This window comes from Monodelphis domestica, chromosome 6, assembly GCF_027887165.1.
Source record: "Monodelphis domestica isolate mMonDom1 chromosome 6, mMonDom1.pri, whole genome shotgun sequence".
NCBI lineage: Eukaryota > Metazoa > Chordata > Mammalia > Didelphimorphia > Didelphidae > Monodelphis > Monodelphis domestica.
The window spans coordinates 41,901,175-41,924,801 of NC_077232.1; the positions used below are offsets into that span (position 1 = coordinate 41,901,175).

Consider the following 23,627-nt stretch of genomic DNA (forward strand, 5'->3'; position numbering starts at 1 on the left):
GGTATAGCCTAACCGCACAGCTACAGAGACCAACCAGCTTTTTCAGATACCGTCAACTTTGTCTTAATTCTTCCCCCCAAAGGCACAAAGACTAATTCTTGGAGAACATTGTACACAGAGCCTGACACACTGTGGTACAATCGAATGTAATGGACTTCTCCATTAGTGGCAATGCAGTGATCCAGAACAACTTGGAGGAACCTATGAGAAAAACCATTATCCACATCCAGAGGAAACACTGTGGGAGTAGAAACACGGAAGAAAAACAACTGCTTGATTACATGTGTCAAGGGGATATAATTGGGGATGGAGGCTCTGAATGAACATCCTAGTGCAAACATCAACAACATGGAAATGGGTTCTGATCAAGGGTACATGTAATACCCAGTGGAATTGTGGGTTGGCTGTGGGAAGGGTGGGGGAGGGGAGGGAGGGAAAGAATATGATTCTTATAACCAAGGAATAATGTTCTAAATTGACTAAATAATAAAAATAAATAAATAAATAAATGAAAAATAAAAGTCTTACTGCAGGCATATACTTTCATAGTTATTAGTATTTCTATGTCATTTAATCATTAAATATTAATGTTAGTCATTAGAAAATGAATAGCAAATTAAAGTATTCATTATTAATATGATTTAGTTAATTAGATGTTTAATTTACTAGCTGTTATTGTTTAATATTTAATAGCTACTCAAGCTTATACTACACTAAAACTTTTGGGACACCCTGTGTTATTAGCCCCATGTATAGACTAGGAAATCAAAGTCCACAGAGGTGAAAGAACATATTAAGTATAAATCAGATAAATGCTATAATCTAGAGCCAGTCCAAACTGGGTTCAAGGCCCATTCCTGACACAAATTGATTCTGTAAAGCTGGACGATTCGCTAACCATTGAGGTTCTAGACAACTCTCTGAAGACTTTAACTGCCAAGTCTGGCATGATGGATCCCACTTCCAGGGAGGCTGAGGCTAAGGCAGAGGGCTGTCTCAAGCTCAGGAAGGCTGACATGGTCCATCCACACCAAGTCCAGCGCCAATGTGGGGAGCTCTTTTTGCCACCATAAAAAGAGCTGCTGGGGGCAGCTAGGTAGCTCAGTGGATAAAGAGCCAGGCCTAAAGATAAGAGGTGCTGAGTTCAAATCTGGCCTCAGGGACTCATTGTGGGACACTGGGTAAGTTGCTTAACCCCATTACCTAGTCCTTACCACTCTTCTGCTTTGGAACCAATACCAAGTATTGATTCTAAGGCAGAAGGTAAGGGTGTAAAAAAAAAAAGTAAGGAAGATAAGAAAAATAATCTTTTAATCAACTATAAGTGTTATACTTATGTCATTCACAGTTCCTAAATACAAGTCACTCCACTTGCCTCGGTTTCCTCATCTGTAAAATGAACTGGAAAAGTAAATCACTCCAGAAAATCCCAAATGAGATCACAAAGGGTGGAACCTAACTGAATAGCAAAAACAAATATAGTTATCTCTTCCACATGTTCAGGGTTAGGGGTACAGCACCCGTACAATCTAGAAAATCTTCCCTTTAAACCAGAGAAGGTTTGATTTTTTCATTTTCTTTTATGGGGCATTAACAGCACCTTATTATAAATTCTAATTTAGGTATGCATTTCTGAGTGTTTACGCTTGTTCTATGCCCTCCCTCTGTTGGCCTCCAAGTATCCTCTGTGGCTTCTGGAAAATTCCCATTTAATCTCTTATAATGTCCAAATAGGGAAGGGATAAACTATACTATATCACAGGATCAGCATAAAATTTCACTGAAGGAAAAGATTTAGGCTAAGGCACGAAAGTGCGATCTCACTTTAAGAAAGCAGCGCCCTGGTGCCACAGAGAGTGAAATCCTTAACTCACCAGGGATGCTTTACTTACAGGATGCTCTACAAAATCACTCTATTTAATGCTAAATTGTAAGAAATAGCTGTAGTTCTAATTTTGTTTTTATTGAGAGCAACTGAAAAATGCAACCACCATTCAACAAGTATTTTGCAATGCATATAGTGTACAAGGCAAAGGTGACCAAAAAATTGACCAAAGTCAATCCTGGAGGGGCTGTGAAATGACAGACATATCAATATATATATATATATATATATATATATATATTTTTTTTTTTTAAACCCTTACCTTCTGTCTTGGAATCAATACTGTGTATTGGTTCCAAGGCAGAAGAGTGGTAAGGGCTAGGCAATGGGGATCAAGTGACTTGCCCAGGGTCACACAGCTCAGAAGTGTCTGAGGCCAGATTTGAACCTAGGACCTCCCATCTCTAGGCCTAGCTCTCAATCCACTGAGCTACCCAGCTGCTCCCACACATGAATATATTTTTGTTGGTGCTATGAAATGATACAACCATCTCGGGAAATAATTTGGAATTATGCAAACAAAATACCTGAGATGTCCAGACCATCTGAATGGTAACCTGATTACTGGGTTTATACCCCCAAAAATGCCATCAGTAAGAACAAAGTCCCCACATACTCCGTAATATTTATATCAGCATTTTTTGTGACAGCTAAGAATTGGAGACAAAGTAGATGACCACTAACCAGGATATGGCAAAGCAAATTATGAGTCAGGAATGTAATGGAATAGTTCTGAGATGCATGTGAAGAACACAAAAGCATACAAAGAACCCTATGAACTGATGTGGTCAGTAGAGCTGGACAATAGTCACAACAATGTAAATGGAAAGCTCCAAAAAAATCAAAAGAAAATGTAACCGAATTATAAAGATCAAGCAGGACTCAAAGTTGGAAATATAAGAAGATACCATCAACCTCCCCTTCATGGAGGAGGGAGGTGCACATTTTTCAGATTTTTTTCAATGAATTGCTCAATCACGTGATTTTTTTTTTCCTTCTCTAAGAAAACTCTCTGTTCTCTATGATGGTTTTCTGGGAGGGGCAAAGGGAAGTATGGGGATGTGAGAAAGAGAAAATATCCATTAAAACTTATAAAAATGTAACTGGGAAATATTTAGCGAAAGAAGAAAAAACATTAGTATGTGCCTGCAGGGATCCTTACTATGGTTTAGTGGCCCCATTTGATTTGAGTTTGACACCACAGTGGCAGGGAATCTGAAGGGAAATGCCGAGGATGCTATAGCTACAGAACCCCTGAAAATGAAGATCTCTCTATATTAGGATTCAATCACAGCTCACAGTATTGGCCACAGTGCCCAGTTCCCCCTGACAACATCAAAATCTGGTCATGAGTTGGACGCTCAATAAACTGCTTTCAAGTCTGGCTCACACCCTGGTTCCAGGTTTGGATAGGCTTGCCAAGGCAGGTGTATCTCCATTCCTGTCAGGAGCACACCTTAGTTATCTGGCTAATTCAGAGGCCAGGCAAAAACACAGGCCATTAAATGTGGAGCAATGTATTAAGAGCTGGCCGAAGAATTCTGAGAACTGGGTTCTAGGAGCCATGGGCAAGTTGCTACTTGGCTTCTTCTGGGCCTCGGCTTCTCCTTCTAGAAAATGAGGGAGCTGAAGATGATCTCTAAGGTCGTAGGATGACGGGATTTAGTGGCAAAAAAGATCACAGTGGCTAGGGGGGTCTTGAATGTGTCCACTGTGCTAGAACTTTTCAGTTTAAACACAATGTTATTAGTCCCATGAAGTCAAATATTCCCAAATGACTATTTTTAATGCTTATTAACAATATAAGGTTCATAAAAACATTTTTTAACTTGGGTTTTTAGAGTTCCTTGCAGTGGTTTGAGAAATGCGAATCTGGTAGTAGGATAAAGAAATGGAAGAGTAAGTTGGAAAAGATACAGGTTGCAAAGCAAGTAACTCAAGGATGGAACTCAAAAGAAAGAGTTCCAAAAAGGAATCTCAGGATAAAATAAAGAGGGCTTGAAGCCTACAGGGGAGAGCTGGGTTCCTGTTTTCATTAGAACTTGGAGAGAGAACTTCCTACTGGAGTTAACTGACTCCCCTGAGAGGAGCTGTTGGACCTGACAGTTGAGGCCCTCGGACCAGCTTTCCAGCTTCCAGACTGAGATTTCCATCTGTTCCTCACTATTTTATTCCTGTTCTACAACTGAAAATACCTTTTGTGACCTGTGTGAAAAGCCAACCAGAAAGAGAGACTTAAACCTGTCTGTTCAAGGAAACCCTGCAGCCTGAGGCTGTGGGCCTTGGGGGACTCTGACCTTCAGTCAACCCTTTCTCCAGCAAACCTGAATTATACTGCCTTCACCAAAGGCTGTTTTAGTCAGGATCTCAGGAAATTTGGGGTATAGCCACGCAGGTCAGGGTGATGGATAGCAGCAAGTTACCATTCCCAATCCTTCTTTATTTGATCATATTAAGCCTTTTAGTACATAAATCTAGCAGTCAGATTGCATTATTGGAGAGATCCAGGTCCAAGGCCGCCATTTTGGGCCCATCAGCCTGAGACAGACAAAGACAATTTGTTTATAACTTACCATCATTAGGAGTGATACAATCCACTTCTTTCACTGGTCAAACCCCTTTTTAAAGATGTCCCTTCCCAGTACTCCATATGGAAAAAAAACTCCAAATCACTAATCACTAAAAATTCCAACTTAGATAACTCTTAAGTTCTCAATTTGCTTCATTGACAAAAATGACAAGAGGGATATGGTCAATATTACGGAGCTTGGGAAGAGACACACATTTCTATATGGGTCTAACCATTCTGGAATTACTGGGAAAAAAAAAAGGCACTAAGTTGTCTATAATCTTTAAGCCATCAATCTTATGATTAGACACATGCCACAGTGAGGTCAAACAGAAAGAAAAGTCCTATGGAACAAAATATTCATAACAACACTTTTCATGGTAGCCAAAAAAAAGGAATCAAAGTTGATATCCAGCAACAAGGGAGTGGCTGAACAAATTCTGGCATGTGATTGTGATGGAATTTTTTTATTGGACAAAACAACAAAAGAGAAGGTTTGGGGAATCATGAGAAGACAAGCATAAGCTGATACTGAGTGAGACGAGCAGAATCCAAATACTATAGAGAACAGTGACTGTAATGGAAATACGAAGACTAAATGTAATCATAATGACCAAGCTAGGCCCCAGAGAACAAAAGGGGGTAGGCATTTTTTTTTTCCTTTCTTCAGAGGAGGTAAAGGATTGCATGTAGGTGTTTATACACATTGAGAGATCCAGTCATTATACCAGGTGCTTTGGGCATAATTGAATTTTTTTTAACCTTTACCTTCTGTCTTAGAATCTATACTAAATATCAGTTCCAAGGCAAAAAACTGGTAAAGGTAGGGAAATGAGGATTAAAGAGTCACATAGCTAGCAAGTGTCTTAAGTCATATATGAACCCACGATGTCCTTTCTCTAGGCCTGGCTCTCAACCCACTCAGCCCCATCGGGGCCAAAAATGTCCTCTACAACACCACAGACAGGTAACTCTTGAGGGAAAAGAGCACAGATTCTAGAGATCGACAGGTCCTGAGTTCAAAATTTGCCTGAACAAGTCACATGCTCTCCAGGGGTCTCAGGTACCTAGTTGGAAGCTTCCCTTCTGCACTTTCTTCTATCCCTCCATCTGCAATCTACTGTCTCAATTTTGCCCACTCCACTGTCAGTTAGAAAGGTCTGACCTCTACACTGATTGGAAAGAGGGAGTCTAAAGTAGCGGAGAGAGTTGGCCTCAAAAGCAGTAAGACAAGAGTTCAAGTCCCACTCTAACATCTAATGGCTGTGTGATTCATCCTGGGAAAGTCCCTTAATCTCTCAGTCCTCCAGGCAACAATCTCACACCAGGATGAAGATGCCCAGTGCTTACCAGGTAAATGGAACTCCTCCTATCAATGAAAGAAGAGCCTAGTTCCCATTCTGTAAGAGAGTGGGACTCCTCCGTGGTTCTATTTCTGCCACTTTCACTTGTTTCCTTGGGCTTATCACCTCCTCCTACTCCCAAAGCTGTGACCTCTGTACCAGTTGGCAATCCCACAAGACACTTGCAGCCAGGGCAACCCAGTCCTCTTGGTGGTTAGGAATCTATGGGTGTTTTTACCAAGATTTCTCCTTAGCTAAGCATATAAGACCTGTTCTGACACTACTCCATCCTCCCTATGGTCATTCCCGCCCCCGGGGGCACTGTAACTTTCCTTGGATGGCCGGTGATCCATAAATTGCCACCCCACCCCCAACTCAGTTAGCGGGCATTGGACATTTCCTTTGGGACACTGAAGATAGTAAAATTGACTTCCTACCCATCAGCTGGCCCCTGTCAGGAGAACTTTGTTTTAGAACAGAGGGTATCCTGAAATTGACTTCCCACTCCCACTTCCCATCCCGCTTCCCTCCACCATCTGGCAGGGGAACCTTCCTTTGGAACCCCGGAGATCATGAAATTGACTTCCCACCCCCTCCTCCCCTCCATTAAGGATATTATTAGAACCTTCCTTTGGAACGTTGCGTATCCTGAAATAGACTTCCCACCTCCATCCCCCTCTATTATCAGGCGTTGGAACCTTCCTTTGGAACCTTGTGGATCCTGAAATTGACTTCCCATTCCCTTCCATTAACACGCATTGGAGCCCTGCTTTGGAACGGGGTCCCAAAGTGACCTCTCAAACCCAGTAGGTGGCCACTGGAAACTTCCTTTGGAAGATTATTGGACAGTAAGCCCCGCCCCACCTCCGCCCCTGGTCACTGGAATATTGCTGTTAGGCCGAGATCACGGATACCCCCATCCTGATCATTGGACTCTTCCCTTGGCTGCGCCCCCACCCAGCTACATTGGACTCTTCCTCGGATGGCTACAAGGATTGGCTTTCCACGCCCCCGGGCCGTTATTTGCCCAGCCGCCTCCCTCGGTCTATCCTCGAACCCTCTCCGAGAATCAAGCCGAGCCCGCGGGGTGTAGGCACCTGCGTGCACTGCTGCTCCTTCCAGTGGCTCATCTGGTTGCTGGCCTGGTCTCGGTTATTCGCCATGGTGTGGAAATTGGTTCAGCGGGCAACGAAAGCGAGCACGGTACGAGCTGGGCAGTGACGCTCTGCCTTCTCTTCTGTCTCACAGCCTGACAGACACCTCGAACCCCGCCAGGAGCTGAAGAAGGCGTCGTTGAGCTCCGCCTATCGGTGCCCGCCCTTCGTCTTACGGCTCTCCGATTGGACGTTGGATTCTCTTTCTAGTTTAGTCTGAGGCGGGATTGGGCAATGGACGAACAAGGGCGGGAACAAGTTCCCAAGTACAAGGGCTGAGGTCAGTAGAGGAGGGGGCAGTCGAGGGAGGAGCTATCAAAAGGGCAGGGAGGAGGGTGGGCAAACTTATCTAGTAATCAACAAGCATTTACTTAACGCCTAGGCACTGCCCAGGACGCTACTGGGGAGGACTGTAATGGGGCGAAGAACCAGATTTGGGGGAAAGGGGAATGAAAAAAATTAGGATAAAGGCCCTGAAGGTGGAGGGGACATAAAACACCGTCTGGGCTTGTCCTTATTTTCTAGATGGGAAAACTGGAGCCCATGGACAGAAAGCGACTTATCCAGTCACACAAGTCAGAAATATTTTAGCATTTAAATTGTTTCTAAAACAATGAAATGTTTGCTTACTAAGTGAATAGGGTAGTTCTAATTTGCTGTAATACTCAAGAAAAATAGCTTGACAGAGGAAGGGATCAGAGGCAAGGCAGGGTCTGAACTCAGGTCCTCTCCCTGGAACCAGTGCTTTTTTTTTTTTAATTAGTTAATTTGGAATATTTTTCCATGGTTATCAGATGCATGTGTTTTCCCCTCCTCTCTCACCAATCCCCTCCTGTAGCTGATGCACAATTCCACCGGGTTTTACATGTGTCATTGATCAAGACCTATTTTCATATTATTGGTATTTGCACCAGGGTGATCGTTTAGAGGCTACATCCCCAATCATGGACCCGTGTGATCAAGCAGTTGTTTTTCTTCTGTGTTTCTACTCCCACAGTTCTTTCTCTGGATTTGCATAGCGTTCTTTCTCCTAAGTCCCTCAGAATTGTCCTGGATCACTGCATTGCTACTAGTAGAGAAGTCCATTACATTTGATTGTACCACAATGTATCAGTCTCTGTGTACAATGTTCTCCTGGTTCTGCTCCTTTCACTCTGCATCAATTCCTGGAGGTCGTTCCAGTTCACATGGAATCCCTCCAGTTCATTATTCCTTTGAGCACAATAGTATTCCATCACCAACATATAACACAATTTGTTCAGCCATTCCCCAATTGAAGGGCATCCCCTCATTTTCCAATGTTTTGCTCCCACAAAGAGCGCAGCTATGAATATTCTTGTACAATTCTTTTTCTTTATTATCTCTTTGGGGTACAAACCTAGCAGTGCTATGGCTGGATCAAAGGAGCCAGTGCTTTCTGCAGCACCGAATTACCTCCTCCTCAGAAGGATCAAAGCCAGAAAGGATTTGGGATGGCAGGAAAAAACTGGGAAGAGGATTGGGGCAAAGAAGGCCAGCCTAGTGTTCATTTTTGACATGTCAAGATGACCTGTTAGATTCAGCACCTTCAGGAACCTCCCAGACATCCCAGAACCTACCTGCCTGTTCACTTCTTCTCCACAGCCCTTAACCTAGGGAAACTGGTAGCTCTGCTGTCTGCCCTGGGCACTTTCCTGGCTCCCTGGGGGAGGTCTCTCCAGCACCCTGAGACTGCTTCAGGGGTGGGTACCTGAGCAGTCACCTTCCATCTCCCTTTGACCTTGCCCCTGCCCTCCTTCCAAAGTATAAGAACTTGCCTATGCATACTGTAGCAGCACCTCAAAGTTTGCTATACTATTCAGGTACATATTCTCATTTTTAAAAAATAATATTTCTTTTTCCCCTAATTACATGTAAATTTTTTAACATTAATTTTAAAAAATTGAGTTCTAAATTCTTTCCATCCTTAATCATCACAATAGCTAACATACTTATAGTGCCCACTATGTGCGAGGCACTGGGGAAAGCATTTTGCAAGTATTATCTCATTTGATCCTCACAGTAACCCTGGGAGGTAAGTGCTGTTATCATCCCCATTTTACAGAAACTGAGGCTAACAGAGGTTAAATGATTTGCCCAGATCATACAACTAGTATCTTAAATAGCTTTTGAACTTGGGTCCTCTGACTCCAAATCCACTGGTCTGTCTAGGCCATCATCCCCCTAATCATTGGATATTACATAAAGATCACAGGATCAAGTGACACCAATGTGCATTTATTATTTGTTATATACTGTATTAAGTATTATTGAGCGCAATCTTCAAGCGATTTGATTTCTTGACCATAGACAAAGATTTAAGTGTCTACAGTGTGCAGAGCATGCAAATGATCAACAAAGTGTTTTCAGTTCTAAATTTCAGGATCTAAATTGCAGTTTTTCAAAAGATCCCATTTGGTTAGGTTTCATTATGGAAGACTGATTTTTGTAATTTAGCAAAATACATATGGGCAGCTGAGCAATGCAATAGATAAAAGGTCAGGCCTTGAGTCTGGAAGACCTGAATATAAATCTGGCCTCAAATATTTGTGTGACCCTGCCTGGAGAAATCACTTAGGCCTGTTTGCCTCAGTTTCCTCATCTGTAAAATGAGTTAGAGAAAAAAATGGTCAGTCTAATACCTTTGCCAAGAAAACCCCAAATGGGGTCATGCGGGATTGTACATGACTGAACAACTAAATCTCTGTGTGGTACCTTGCTACATACCATAGACCTAGTTATATATTCTGTTCTCTCAAGCATTTACATAGTTACTATGTGGGCATGTATGTACATCTATACACATATATGTACATGCATGTACATGTACGGTAACATATACAATGTGTATATATATATATACATATATATATATATATATGTAGCTACTGTATAAAGTCTACACGAATTCCCTGAATAGAATGTTACTTCTTTATTTAAATTCCTATATTTGTATCTCTCATACCTGGCACAGTGTTGAACACACAATAGGAATTTGTTGGTTCTTTTCTATGGTTATATAAATGGCTCTTTTTCATTTTTTTTAATTAGGAGTTACTCATGTATCCCTGAGGGGTTACAATTTGTTGGCCTGGCTCCCAGCTGCTGTGTAGTCCCATTAAATCTTTTTTTTTTAATTTATTTGTTTGTTACATTAAAATTCCCAGATATCTCCCACTTCCCATCCCCTCCCTGCACTAGAGAAGCCATCATTTGACCAAAAAAAAATGGATGTATAAAAGGATGTATTTCTTGTTTTTATTTTCAGTTCTTTCTCTGGAGGTAGACATACACAAGTCATTCTTCAGAGGAGTGGTGAGGACTAGACAATCTGGTTAAGTGACTTCCCCAGGGTCACACAGGTAGGAAGTATCTGAGGCTAAATTTGAAACCTCCCACCTGGCTATCCACTGAGCCACCTGCTGGCCCCTGTCCATTAAATCTTAAGTCGATCTAATACTTTGTACTGTCCTAGGCTCCCACCCCTCTCTCAAATAACTGTGACTCAGTTTCTTCTGTCCTGCCCCAATTTCATCCTTTCTACCAACAGCTCTCCCTCTTGAAGCCCCTTGGCCCTTCCATTCCCTGGTTTCTCTTCATCTCCTCTTATCTTTTCCAGGTACTCACTAAAAGCTTCCCTGCCCACCATTTCTTCCCCTTATCTCCTGGGAATCATCAGTTCCATTGTCAATTTTTTTTTGGTGACCCTTGCACTCTCCTCTTTATTTTTATCCTCTTTCTGCTTCCTAGGTTATAACTCTTCAAGTATTTAATCCAGGACTAAAATGCTGAAACTTTGTTTTGGTACTAAGGACCTGGGAATGGGTCTCATTTATAGTAATAATAAAACAAAACAAAAACAAAAAAACCACCAAAACAACTTATATATAGCCAGAAGCATGTGTTTGTCTCAACTCTGATATCACGCCAACTTTGGTTCTTTTAAAACTGCAGTCATGTGCTTCCTGACCTTTGGTAACAGTAAGTACAAAAGTTGATGCTGCAAATGGAAGTTGCCAGCACAACTAGTTCAAAAGTCATATCCAGGCCGTAGAATTCACTGTTTTGCCTTCCAGGATCAACAATCAGGTTGATAAGCTTTTTTTTTTTTTCAGCAAATTGTCTGATTTTTTAAAAAATTCCAGTTAAAGCAGTACAATGATCCAGGACGATTCTGAGGGACTTATGGGAGAGAATGCTATCCACATCCAGAGAAAGAACTGTGGGAGCAGAAATGCAGATGAAAACGTGATTCCTCACTTGTTTGTTTAGGTATATAATTTAGGGTTTTGGTCGTATTAGATTATTCTTTTACAAAAATCAGTAATATGGAAATCGATTTTGCATGATAATACACATAACACCTAGTGGAGTTGTTTGTCATCTCTGGGAGGGGGGAAAGAAAGGATGGAGGGAGACAACTAGAATTATGTAACCATGGAAAAACTTATGTGTAAATCTGTTATTGGAATAAAATAAAAATGAAAAAATGAAAACACACGAGTAGAAAAACTCTTATGCCTTGGGCAATTCAAGATAAAAAATAAAAAAATAAAATTAAGTAAAAAAAAAGTTTTTTTAATCCCAATGAACTGTTTTGGTGTTGTATGGAAAGCAATTCTCAGCTGCTCAGTCTGCCTTTAAAATATCTAGGAGACAGCTAGTTTTGGAAGCATCACAAATTCTGGATGATTTGAAATGGGATAACACTCAGCTCAGTGGATAAAAAGTGAACCCTAGAGGCAGGAAGTCTTGGATTCAGATCTGGCCTCAGGTACTTCCTAGCTGTATGACCCTGGGCAAGTCATTTTAACCCCATTGCCCAGCCCTTACTGCTCTTCTGCTTTGAAACCAATACACAGTATTGATTCTAAGGAAAATCAGGGTTTTTAAAAAATAAAATATCTTAATTTACATAAATACATATTAAACATATGTGGATCCAAGGTGTCATTAATTTAGGTATTCAATGATATAGACAAGAGGTCTCAACCTCACAGCCCACTAGCAAATAGGGGCCCTAACACTGTAGCATAAACTAACCAGATAAAAATGTAATGGGGGGGGGCAGCTAGGTGACTCAGTGGATTGAGAGTTGGGCCCAGAGATGGGAGGTCCTGGGTTCGAATCTAGCCTCAGACACTTCCTAGCTGTGTGCAGGGCAGATCACTTAACCCCCATTGCTTAGCTTTTACCACTCTTCTGCCTTGGAGCCAATACCTGGTATTAATTCCAAGGCAGAAGGTAAGTGTTTTTAAAAAAATGTAATTGGGAAATATTTGGCACAATTAAAAATGCAATACATTCATTGTTGTTTAGTTATCTCATTTCTGTCTGTCTCTTTGTTGTCCCATTTGGAATTCTCTTAGCAAAGATACTGGAGTGATTTGCCATTTCCTTCTCCAGCTCATTTGACAGAGGAGGAAACTGAGGCAAACAGAGTTGCCCAGGGTTACACAGCTAGTAAATGTCTGATCCACATTTGAACTCAAGAAGATATTACTACACTCTCCACCACACCAACTAGCTGCTCCACAGTACAATAGAGTATAGGCTTGTTGTTTGCTAAGCTGACAAGTGACCTGCAGGTATCCCTTTTCTACTTGAGTTTGACAAATCTGGTATAGATCAGATCTCATACATATTTTCTCCTACTGAGAGATTCTTGCAAGTGCCATCCAATAAGTCCACATCAACCCAACACACTAAAGGGTTTCCCTCTTTGGCTTTTAACATCCCATGGATAACGGGAAAACCCAAAAGCTCTACGTCCATTACCCCAACTTCTTACTACCTGATCACGCCACCACCTTTTCTCATCAGACATTGTCTGGATAATATCCTTTCTGGCAAAAACAAAAACAAAAAGCAGTTCCCTTGTAAACGAATACATATTGGTTATTTTAGAGCATACTTACATCCATTTCAGGTCACCCAGAATTTGTGATGCTTCCTAGAATATGGGATTTCAAGCCATGTGATAACACCAGAAGAATACTAGAATTTTTCCTTTTTTTCCCTTTTTTTTTAAACCCTTACCTTCTGTAATACTATGTATTGGCTCCAAGACAGAAGAGTGGTAAGGGCTAGGCAATGGGGGTCAAGTGACTTGCCCAGGGTCACACAGCTGGGAAGTGTCAGAGGCCAGATTTGAACCTAGGACCTCCCGTCTCTAGGGCTGGCTCTCAATCCACTGAGCTACCCAGCTGCCCCCCCTTTTTTTTCCTTTTAAATGGGTTTTGTTACCTAACAGAGTGGCTAAAACAAAAAACCCGTCCTTACCTTCCATCTTGGAATCAATAGTTTGTATTGGTTCCAAGGCAGAAGAGCAGTGAGGGCTAAGCCATGAGGGTGAAGGGACTTGCCCAGAGTCATAGAGCTAGGAAGTATCTGAGACCAAATTTGAACCCAGGATCTCCATCTCTAAGCCAGGCTCTCAATCTACTGAGCCACCTAACTGACCCTATTCAAGTACTCTTGTAGGATCGTAACATATGGAAGACACATTGTTAGAAGACAGTCCTCAACTTTGCCATTTATTCTATCTTAGGGCTCAACTCTCTCTATATATGTAGTAAATAAAAATGTATATATGTGTGTATACTTAAATACATGCATTTAAATGTATAAAACCAATCCTACATTTAAAAAACCATCTTCTTTTTCTCTCCTTTCTTGTTTTCTATCTTTTCCTCTCCTTTCCCTCTCTCTGTCTCAGTCTGTCTGTCTGTCTGTCTCTCTCTCTATATATACACTTATATACTGTATACATATATGTTGAATCTAAAATAAACTCTTCCTATATATTGTTTATGTATATAAAAATTATTCAATGAGTCATATAAAATTGCTTACACTTGTATCAGATTTTATGAGTCCTCAGTATAGAGAGAGTTGTAGAGATTTCAGATTATTGTTTTGCTTTCATAAAAAGAATAAGAATTTTTATAAGTGGGCCTGTAATTTTATCAGTGGAAAGAGCCCCCAGAAAGAATTCCTCTCCCAAAAAGAGATAAGCACTCCCTCTACAATTTAGGTTCCTAGAGAATTGCCTGGGGTACTAAGAGTTAAGTGACTTGCCCAGGGTCATCCACCCAGTCCCTGTCAGTCTCTCTCCCCATGACTCTCAACTGCTCCTCAATATTAAGAGTACAGAAAAGAAAATCACATAATATCTTAATTGTTGGCATTCCTTTGGTCAACAAACCCTGGCACCAACCAATGACCCCATTACTAATAAAAGTAAATGAAAACAAAACAAAACAAATAGCTAAAGACAGGAGGTACTGTTTGTTCTTTACATAGACTTGGTTCTCTATCTCTATCTGTATCTCTCTCTTTCCCCTTTCTGTCTCTCTCTCCCTCTCTCTGTCTCTGTCTCTGTCTCTCTCTCTCTTTCTCTCTCTCTTACTCTTAACCCTTTCACTGATGATTTAAAACTTTGAAAAAGCTATTTTTGTGCTTCTGGACAAGAAAAGGAACAACTGCTGCTTTCAGTGTCACCACATCCTGTTCCTCCAAATACTATAGGGTCATAACACCTAAATGCCACTGAATTGATGTGATCTCCCTGCCTAGAAGCATATTTCATTGATTTTGTGGGCCTTGAATGTGAAACGTAATTGTGATGCTAAAATAAAAATTTCATGATTGTGTTTTAAAAATAGAATACAAATGCAAAAAACTAAGGATTCCATCTTTTTCATAGCAAGATATATTTGAAAGTTTTTACTAAAAAAGTAAGTAGCGACACAATTTGTCACACACTCTTCTGATGTCCTTTTCCCCTCTCTAAAACAAAAAGTATATAATGAAATGTCTGTAATATCACAATAGCTTTGCTATGTCATGACTATCATTGCTGATAAAAATATAAGAGTTAAATAGATATTGTAAGACATCACACAGGATTATAAACTTGGAGCTAGATGGAAACTCGGAGGTCATCTAATCCAATCCTCTCATTTAAAAGAGGAAACCAAGGGAAGCTAGGTGGGTTGAGAGCCAGACCTAGAGACGGGAGGTATTGGGTTCAAATTTGATCTCAGACATTTCTTAGCTATGTGATCCTGGACAAGTCACTTAATCCCCATTGCCTAGCCCTTGCAGCCTTGGTGCCAATACACAGTATTGATTCTAAGGTGGAATATGTTACGGTACTTGCTAAAGTTCACAGGCAGTAACTGGCCAAGCCAGGGTTCAAATTCTAGAACTCCTATTTTTAATTCCTTTTTCCTGGAAAGAGAGAGACAAAAGCAAAGAAGAATTCGGTGATTAATAGGAGTTACTTCCCTCCCTAGTGTAGAGAGTGAATAAAAGATGTCTTCGATGGCTTCTGTTCCTCACTCATCATTACTTTAATTCTCAGCAAGCCCTGGGACCAAGCCCCCAAGCACAGCTCTGGAAGCAATGGTAGCAAGAGCCTAATCTGTGCTTTGCTCAATCCTAGCCTTCCCATGTGGCCCTAAGAGGGAGAAAAGATTCATCAGAACGTCCCGGATGTCTCATTTCTCTCTGAAATTTCCATTCGGTATTTGGGGACTTTAGAGATGGCAAAGTCCCTAGTGGCTTGCAGCCATTTGGTGGTGACTCATTGCTAAAAGACCTTGGTCTAGTATGATGAAGCAAACCCTCTACTCTCTCCCCTAATAGCCCTCTCCACTGATCCCATGACAGCAGCAGAGATGCAGTCCGTTAAAACAGAAGACTTTCAGTTGCCTCTTCTTCCCCATACTCCCCATAAGAGGAACAGAGGTGGTAGATGACAGCTAACATCTGTGTCCTAACTGGGTAAACCTGATCCTGCTTTGGGGTGGTTTCTCTGTTCTTTCCTAGCATTAAGTAAATGAATTATTGATCCCCTTCAGATGTGTTTGGGCTTGGAAGCCTCCTAGTGAGTTCAGAAATGTCAGCAGTCCAGAGTCCTTGTTTAGAGCTGATTCAACAAAGGAAGAAGAAGAGCAGCACAGAATCAAGATAAAATATAGAATGCCTTTTCAGCAGTCCCTCAAACTGCTTTCTGTTCTAATGATTCAGTATCCCCTTCTCAGACGTCTATTCTCCTATAATGTAGTTATAAATCACTACAAATTCATCTTTCTATCAACGCATGCTTGGAGTATTTTGTGTTTGGCATTTCTTTTGTGTGCAGGAAATAAATACCTGTCCCATACGTGATTCCTATTTGGCCCTGAGAACTTTTGTACTCCTCACTTTGGGGAAACTTGGACTTGAGGCACAACTTGAGCCTTTGGCAATTTCCCCGCAAATCCCTGGAACTAGGGGCTTAAAAACTGAAAAAGCAATCCAATAAGGAATAGTGTGGGAAAAAAAAGTCTAACCTTTCTAGGTAATCCAAATAACCCAGTATTCAATCCTGTCTGGCCAAGTGCTTGGATTCAATGAAAGGACCACTTCAGCGGCGTTTAATTAAGGGTTTTTCTTTTTGGCTTTCTAGGTTGTTTTAGTTGAATTTCCAATTCATTCTTCTGTTTCTTTCTCTCCTCTCCTGATGAAACTATTCAGAGATGGAAAATTCCCCCTAAAGATGGCTTTCTCAATATGTAGAGAAAGGGAGATTGTCCCAGGCTTCATGAGTTTAGAAGGAATTTATTTTTTTTTCTTTTTAAACCCTTAACTTCCATCTTAGAATAAATAATGTGTATTGGTTCCAAGGCAAAAGAGTGGCAATGGGCTAATGACTTTCCCAGGGTCACAAAACTAAAAAGTATCTGAGGTCAAACCCAGTACTTCACATTTCTTTTTTTTTTTTAAACCCTTACTTTCCATCTTGGAGTCAATACTGTGTATTGGCTCCAAGGCAGAAGAGTGGTAAGGGCTAGGCAATGGGGGTCAAGTGACTTGCCCAGGGTCACACAGCTGGGAAGCGTCTGAGGTCAGATTTGAACCTAAGACCTCCCGTCTCTAGGGCTAGCTCTCAATCCACTGAACTACCCAGCTTCCCCTAGTATTTTACATTTCTAGACCTGCCCTTTAATCCACTGAGCCACCTAGATGCTCCCAGCAATTCTTTGTTGTTAGATTATCAATAAGAGATGACTATAAATGTACAGAATTCAATAAAACGAGGTACCAGAACAAAATGCAATGTTGTTAATCCAGTTATCTCTTGACCAAACCTAAAACTTCATACAATGAAATAAAGTTTATTAAAAGCATCCAGGAGTATAGATAGGGTACCTAGATGCAACTTTTCGGAAAGGAGTGTTTTGATCATTGGTGTCGGACAGAAAAGAATGACACATGTCAGTTTTGTATCTTTTTTTTCCCCCTTTTTTAAACCCTTACCTTCCGTCTTGGAGTCAATACTGTGTATTGGCTCCAAGGCAGAAGAGTGGTAAGGGCTAGGCAATGGGGGTCAAGTGACTTGCCCAGGGTCACACAGCTGGGAAGTGTCTGAGGTCAGATTTGAACCCAGGACCTCCCATCTCTAGGACTGGCTCTCAATCCACTGAGCTACCCAGCTGCCCCCTTTTGTATCTTTTAAAAAGGTGGAAGGCAAGTAAAACAGAATGGGAAGCCACAGAACCCAGGCAAATGTGTTTATTTGCTCATACTGTCCATCTACCTTTTCCCTGAGCTTTTGAAAATGTGCATACTTGAATGTAATTATCGTCACACTGTCCCTGGGAGATCAGGTAGGCGTGGAGTAAGGAGAGCCGAGAATCACCCAAATTAGAGGCGAAATGGTTTACTCTAGAAAGGTTTTACAGTGCTTGGCTTTGATGGATGAGCAACGGACAACATTCAGTGTATGATTTCTCTCAATGGCTTGGGCTGGGAAGAGAATAACCTGCCATTAGTTGGGGACAAAGGAAAGAAGAATTGGTTTTATCTTCTCATCATCCCAGTGACGCAGCTCTCTTACTGTTTGGCATGTTTTTTCATGTTTTGTTCTCCATCTTTCCATTGATGACCTTCAATCATAGTTCATCATGGAATGGAGAACACCCGGGTTTTCAAAGGATGAATGCAAGTTCTAACAGGTCTCTGACAAGCTAGGAAGTTGGATGAATTATGTGTCTATTCTTCAAGGACCAAACTAAGTGTAGAGTCTCACTGATGGAAGAATGATTACCCGATGAATCTGGCCCTAACCTAACTTTTCTGGAAAATCTCCTCTTGGTGCTACTCTTTGTACATCTCTTTAATTTTATTTGGTATTTTTAACAAAATGTCCATTTTTTTTCTCCCAGAATAGATAGTATTAGATGTGAGTGCAGACTATTACTTGAGCTCAGGACATAGATTCCTAGTTGTTAGCATCCCTTTCTTCAAAATAAAAAAAAAATTTTCTCTCTCCTTCCCATCCCAGTACCCTCCTTGTAGTAGAAAGAAAAATAAAATCTTTGTCACAAGTATGTAGAGTCTTCAAAACACTGGACTTAGAATCAAGAAGGCCAGAGTTCAATTCCCACCTCTGATATTGACCAGCTATATGACTCTGAGTAAGTCATTAAATCTCTGCCTGCCTCAGTTTCCTCATCTGTAAAACAGCACCTACATCACAGGGTTGATGCAAGATTTAAATGAAATAAGATACATACAGCATTTTGCAAACCTGAGAGCCCCACAAATACTAGCTATTAGTATTATAGTTATTATTATTAATCAAACCAAAGAAATTTCTCCATTGGCCATGTCCCAAAACTATATATCTCAATCCAAACCCTGAATCTTCCACCTCTGAATCAGGAGGTTGGTACCATGTTTCACCATGAGTCTTCTGGAATTGTCATTGATCATTATGCCACACAGAGTTAAGTCCTTCAAAGTTTCAAGTTACCTGTATTTTTTTTTAAACCCTTACCTTCCATCTTAGGATCAATATGTATTATTGGTTTGAAGGCAAAAGCATGGTAAGGGCTAGGCAATGGGGGTTATGTGACTTGCCCAGGGTCACACAGCTAGGAAGTGTCTGAGGCCAGATTTGAACCCAGGACCTCCCATCTCTGGGCCTGGCTCTCAGTCCACTGAGGTACCCAGCTGCCCCATGTCTTTCTAATATTGTATAAATTATTCTCCCAGCTCGGCTTATTTAGTGTGCATCAATTCATACATGTCTCCCCAGGTTTCTCTGAGACTATCCCATTCATCATTTTTTATGGCACTGAAAATATCCCATTATATTCATAGACTTTAACTTCTTCAGCCATTCTCCAATCAATGGGCATCCCCTTAGTATCCAGTTCTTTGCCACAACAAAAGCTGCTTTAAATATTCTTTTATATATGAATTCTTTTTGTCTTTCTTTGATCTCTTTGTGGTAGTTAACCTGTTATCTTTTAAGCTTTATCACTTCTGTTCATGCATGCAGTTCTCCAGGGCAGTAGATAGAGTGCTAATGTTGAAATCCAGAAGATTTGAGTTCAAATCCATCCTGAGATACCTGATAGCTTTGTGACCCTAGCCAAGTCACTTAACTTTTGTCTGCTTCAGTTTCTTCCATTATAAAATGGGAATACTAATGACACCTACCTCTGAGGGTTGTTTTGAGGATCAACAGCCATAATTTTATAAAACTCTCAGCATGGTGTACTTAATTAGTACTATTGAATTTCACTAAATAATATAGCATGAAATAGTTGTGATTTGTATCAATGGGTGAAGTTATCCACATTTATGAAATTATTGATTTTCAAAGTGATATGTTGAAGTCAGAAGGGAGGATAATGTTAACGATACGATACATCCTGAAATTCCTTCTATACATAGTATTGGCAAACATTTTGGCCATTGTAAGAAGAATTACGAGCTTTCCCCATAATTATCCTGCTCTAAAATGTATCTGGTCTACATAAATAAAAGAATGGAGAAAGATACCTAAATGGAAAATTGCTATTCTTAAAAGTATGACTGCATTCTCTTTGGCCTTTTGGCTAAAGCTGTTTATCGATATTTACAAAGCTTGCTTCTTTAGAGAAAGAAATATTTCTCAGATGTCCAGTTTCACTTTGTTTTTCAGTTATCTACTCCCAAAGAGTCTTCATCTCTATAAGGTATAGGAAAAGAATTCCAAATTGTTATCAACTGCGCCACATTTGCCAGGAATGCCAATAACAACATCATGAGCAGCCCCGTCATGGGAAACACAAATTTACAGGAGGCATCATTGGCCTCTGCTATATTTGATGAAGAACGGTACTCCAGCCTCTAGATAAATGACTGCCCCATGCTGGCTTGAAACCGTTTTAGCCAGAAAATCCTTGACCTCTTTGCCAAGAGAATTCAGCAAAGGGCAAAACTGATTTAGAATATAAAACTCATTGGCAAAATCTTAGGGAGAAGCATGATAGAAAATGAAGAACATCATCTTGTGAAACTATAAGAATTAGCAGAGTAAAACACTATTTTCTAGAAAATTTAACAAGAGACCTGAATAAGCCAAATATCCCAAAGGTCCAATGGCCAAGGGCATGATAAAAGATGGAAGAGATCTATAAGGATTATATTATATAACAAACTTTTGCCACCCCTTCTAGTGGAGTCCCCACATTTGTTATCTACCATTATAGTCCTCAATATGCCGCATAAGGAAGTAATCCTTGATCAAGGACTGTGGTATTAGAGAACAGATATTCTAGGGCTATGCCCATATGATCCATGTCCTGGAACTGTCTACACTTGCATCCAATAAATGGGCTAAACTAAGCATACACCCCCATGTTTGAGCTGACTAAATTTTGAGAGATTAATTCTCAAGATTTCTGAAAGTAATTCAAATACTTAAGACTTGGAAAAATACCCATGCATTACCCCAAATTTAATAGAATAATTAATCATTACTATACCATATTCATAATTTTCCAACTTTATCAATTTTTAAACCCTTACATTCTGTTTTAGAATCAATACTAAGTATTCGTTCCAAAGCAGAAGAGCAGTAAGGGCTAGACAATGGAGGTTAAGTGACTTACCCAAGGTCATACAGCTAGCAAGTCTCTGAGGTTAAATTTGAACCCAAGACCTCCTATTTCTAGATGTGACTCTCTATCCACTGAGTGACCTAGCTGCCCCCCAATTTTAACAAATTTTAAAGACTTTTTTGTAAATATTTACATAGAGACTAGAGACAAACACTCAACTGAGGCCCTAGGGCTTAAGACCTGACTACTTAGTGCTTCATACCCTGTCTACCTAACCATTCTGGTTTGCCTGAATTCAGCTTAGAGAAACCGTAATTCCTAATTAGGGGAAGTAGGCTCCTCATTCTCGAATTCATTGGCTCATCACCTTCGCCTCAGTTCTTGAGGAATAATTCTCCTTTAGGCTGTAATCTAGAGTTTCCCCAAATAGGAAGGAAATAAAAAAGAAACTCAATGTACAAACATCAATCAAGAATAAGGCAGGTGATTTATTCCTACTGGAGTTATGCAATAAGTTTAAAAGAATCAAAGCACTCATTACAGAATGATTAGAACAAAATTCAGTAAAAACTTGTTTCTCCTATATAGTAAGCTGGAAAGCCAAAAAGTACACACACATTTGAGCAAGGGTATTAATTAGGCATTTCATATTTTGCCTGTGCATCAAACTGCCCAACTTAGTCTTCTTTCTAGGGACTTCCCTATCAGATGAGGAAACCAACTATGGTACCAGCCACTGTAACTGCATCCACAACCATAACTGCTCTGAGAGATGCTGCTGCCTCCTTTCCAGGACAGTTTCACAAAACCACCTGCCAAAAAGAAAGAAAACAGAAGTGAAGACAGCCAGGGGTCCCCAGCACTGACTAGCCTGTTGAAGTCCCCTTGGCATTAGCCACCATTTGAATAGAGTTGCCCTGACACTAAGGTGGAAATGTCACCCCTCCCAAAAGCAACATCTTGTAATCTTCAGAAAAGCAGCCAAACAATTTGGAACTATGCCCAAAGGGCGATAAAAGACTGTCTGCCCTTTGATCCAGCCATAGCACTGCTGTGTCTATACCCCAAACAGATAATAAGGAAAAAGACTTGTACAAAACTATTTATAGTCACACTGTTTATGGTGACAAAACACTAGAAAATGAGGGGATGCCCTTCAATTGGGGAATGGCTGAACAAACTGTGGTATATGTTGGTGATGGAATACTATTGTGCTCAAAGGAATAATAAAGTGGAGGAATTCCATGGAGACTGGAACAACCTCCAGGAAGTGAAGCAGAGTGAGAGGAGCAGAACCAGGAAAACATTGTACACAGAGACTGATACATTATGGTACAATTGAATGTAATGGACTTCTCTACCAGCAGCAATGCAATAATCCAGAACTATTTGGAGGGACTTATGAAAAAGAACGCTGTCCACATCCAGAGAAAGAACTGTGGGAGTAGAAACATAGAAGAAAAATATATGATTGATCACATGGTTTGATGGGGACATGATTGGGGATTTTGACTTTAAATGATCATTCTATTGCAAATATGAATGATATTTAATAATAATAATAACAGTAGTAGTAGGTCTTGAATAATGATACATATAAAACCCAGTGGAATTGCTCTTTGGCTATGGGAGGGGGAGAGAGAAAGAATGTGAATCATGGAACCATGGAAAAACATTCTTAAATAAACAAACAAATAAATAATGGGGGGCATCCAAAACGAAACCAGATGGAAACAGTTCCTCTTTGAAAAGGGCCCCTCTGATCTCAGCTCTTCTGGCTCAGCTACTAATCAGGAGATTTTATGAGAGGAGTTATACAAGACTGGCATCTGAGCTCCCAGCTTTCTCTCGTGGCTGCCTGGAATGGTGACTGTATGCTCCATGCAAAGCAGAGACTGTTGCATGTAAACTAAAGGGAATGTCTGATTAAAATTTTAGATAGGAATTGACAGTCTTAGTAAATGACATTCTATGACAGATCAAAACACAACTGACAGAAAAGTACAAAGAATACAGGATCACCCTGAATTTATTGTTGATTATTTTTAAAGGATTTGAATGAGTTCTTATTTTGTCCTGTAAAAAAAAAAAACAACAACCCTTATCTTCTATCTAAGAATCAATATCGTATATTGGTTCCAAGGCAGAAGAGTGGCAAGGGCTAGGCAATGGGAGTCAAGTGACTTACCCAGGGTCACACATCTGAGGCCAGATTCGAACCCAGGACCTTCTGTCTCTAGGCCTGCATCTCAATCCAGTGAGCCCCTGGTCCTTCATTTTTAAAGAAGACCAATGACATCAAAAGGAATTGGATTTAAGTGAGGCAGAGTTGCACACTTACTCTTCCAGTCATTGAAGTCCTCAGGCCAGACAAAAGTCAGGATGCCTGGAGATGGCTTGGGATGAACTGGATGGCTCTGGCGCCTTCAATATATAACCAAACTGTAGGTGCTCAACAGAACCTGAGTCAGCTGCCTTCAAGGCTCTTGGAACAAATTGTTTTCATCTGCCCATTTTGCAGGGGCAAGTCTTCACAAGCCTGGGGTAGTCACCCACCCTGGTAACTCACCAATGGGTCTAAGGCTGGTGGGTTACCCTCAACTTGATTGAGCTCATCAGCTGAAACAGTTCTACTAGAATGTGGCTGCTATAATACAGCTTTTTGGAGCCACAGGGGAGAGCTGGGTGAAAGGTAGAAACAGAAGATGGATGAGCAAGTCCTCATACCAGAGGTGCTAGTCCTTCCTAAATATCACACACTCCATTTGATTC

General features: G+C 40.7%; 1 protein-coding gene across 1 annotated transcript in view; it reads right to left on the reverse strand.

Moving 5' to 3' along the window:
• Positions 1–7,186, reverse strand: part of CAT (catalase) — a 32,809-nt gene extending 25,623 nt beyond the window's left edge. Inside the window, exon 1 of the mRNA XM_007497259.3 lies at positions 6,895–7,186. Coding sequence (XP_007497321.1) covers positions 6,895–6,960 — 66 coding nt within the window. The 5' untranslated portion in view covers positions 6,961–7,186. The remainder of the gene's footprint in view (positions 1–6,894) is intronic.
• Positions 7,187–23,627: the final 16,441 nt, after the last annotated feature.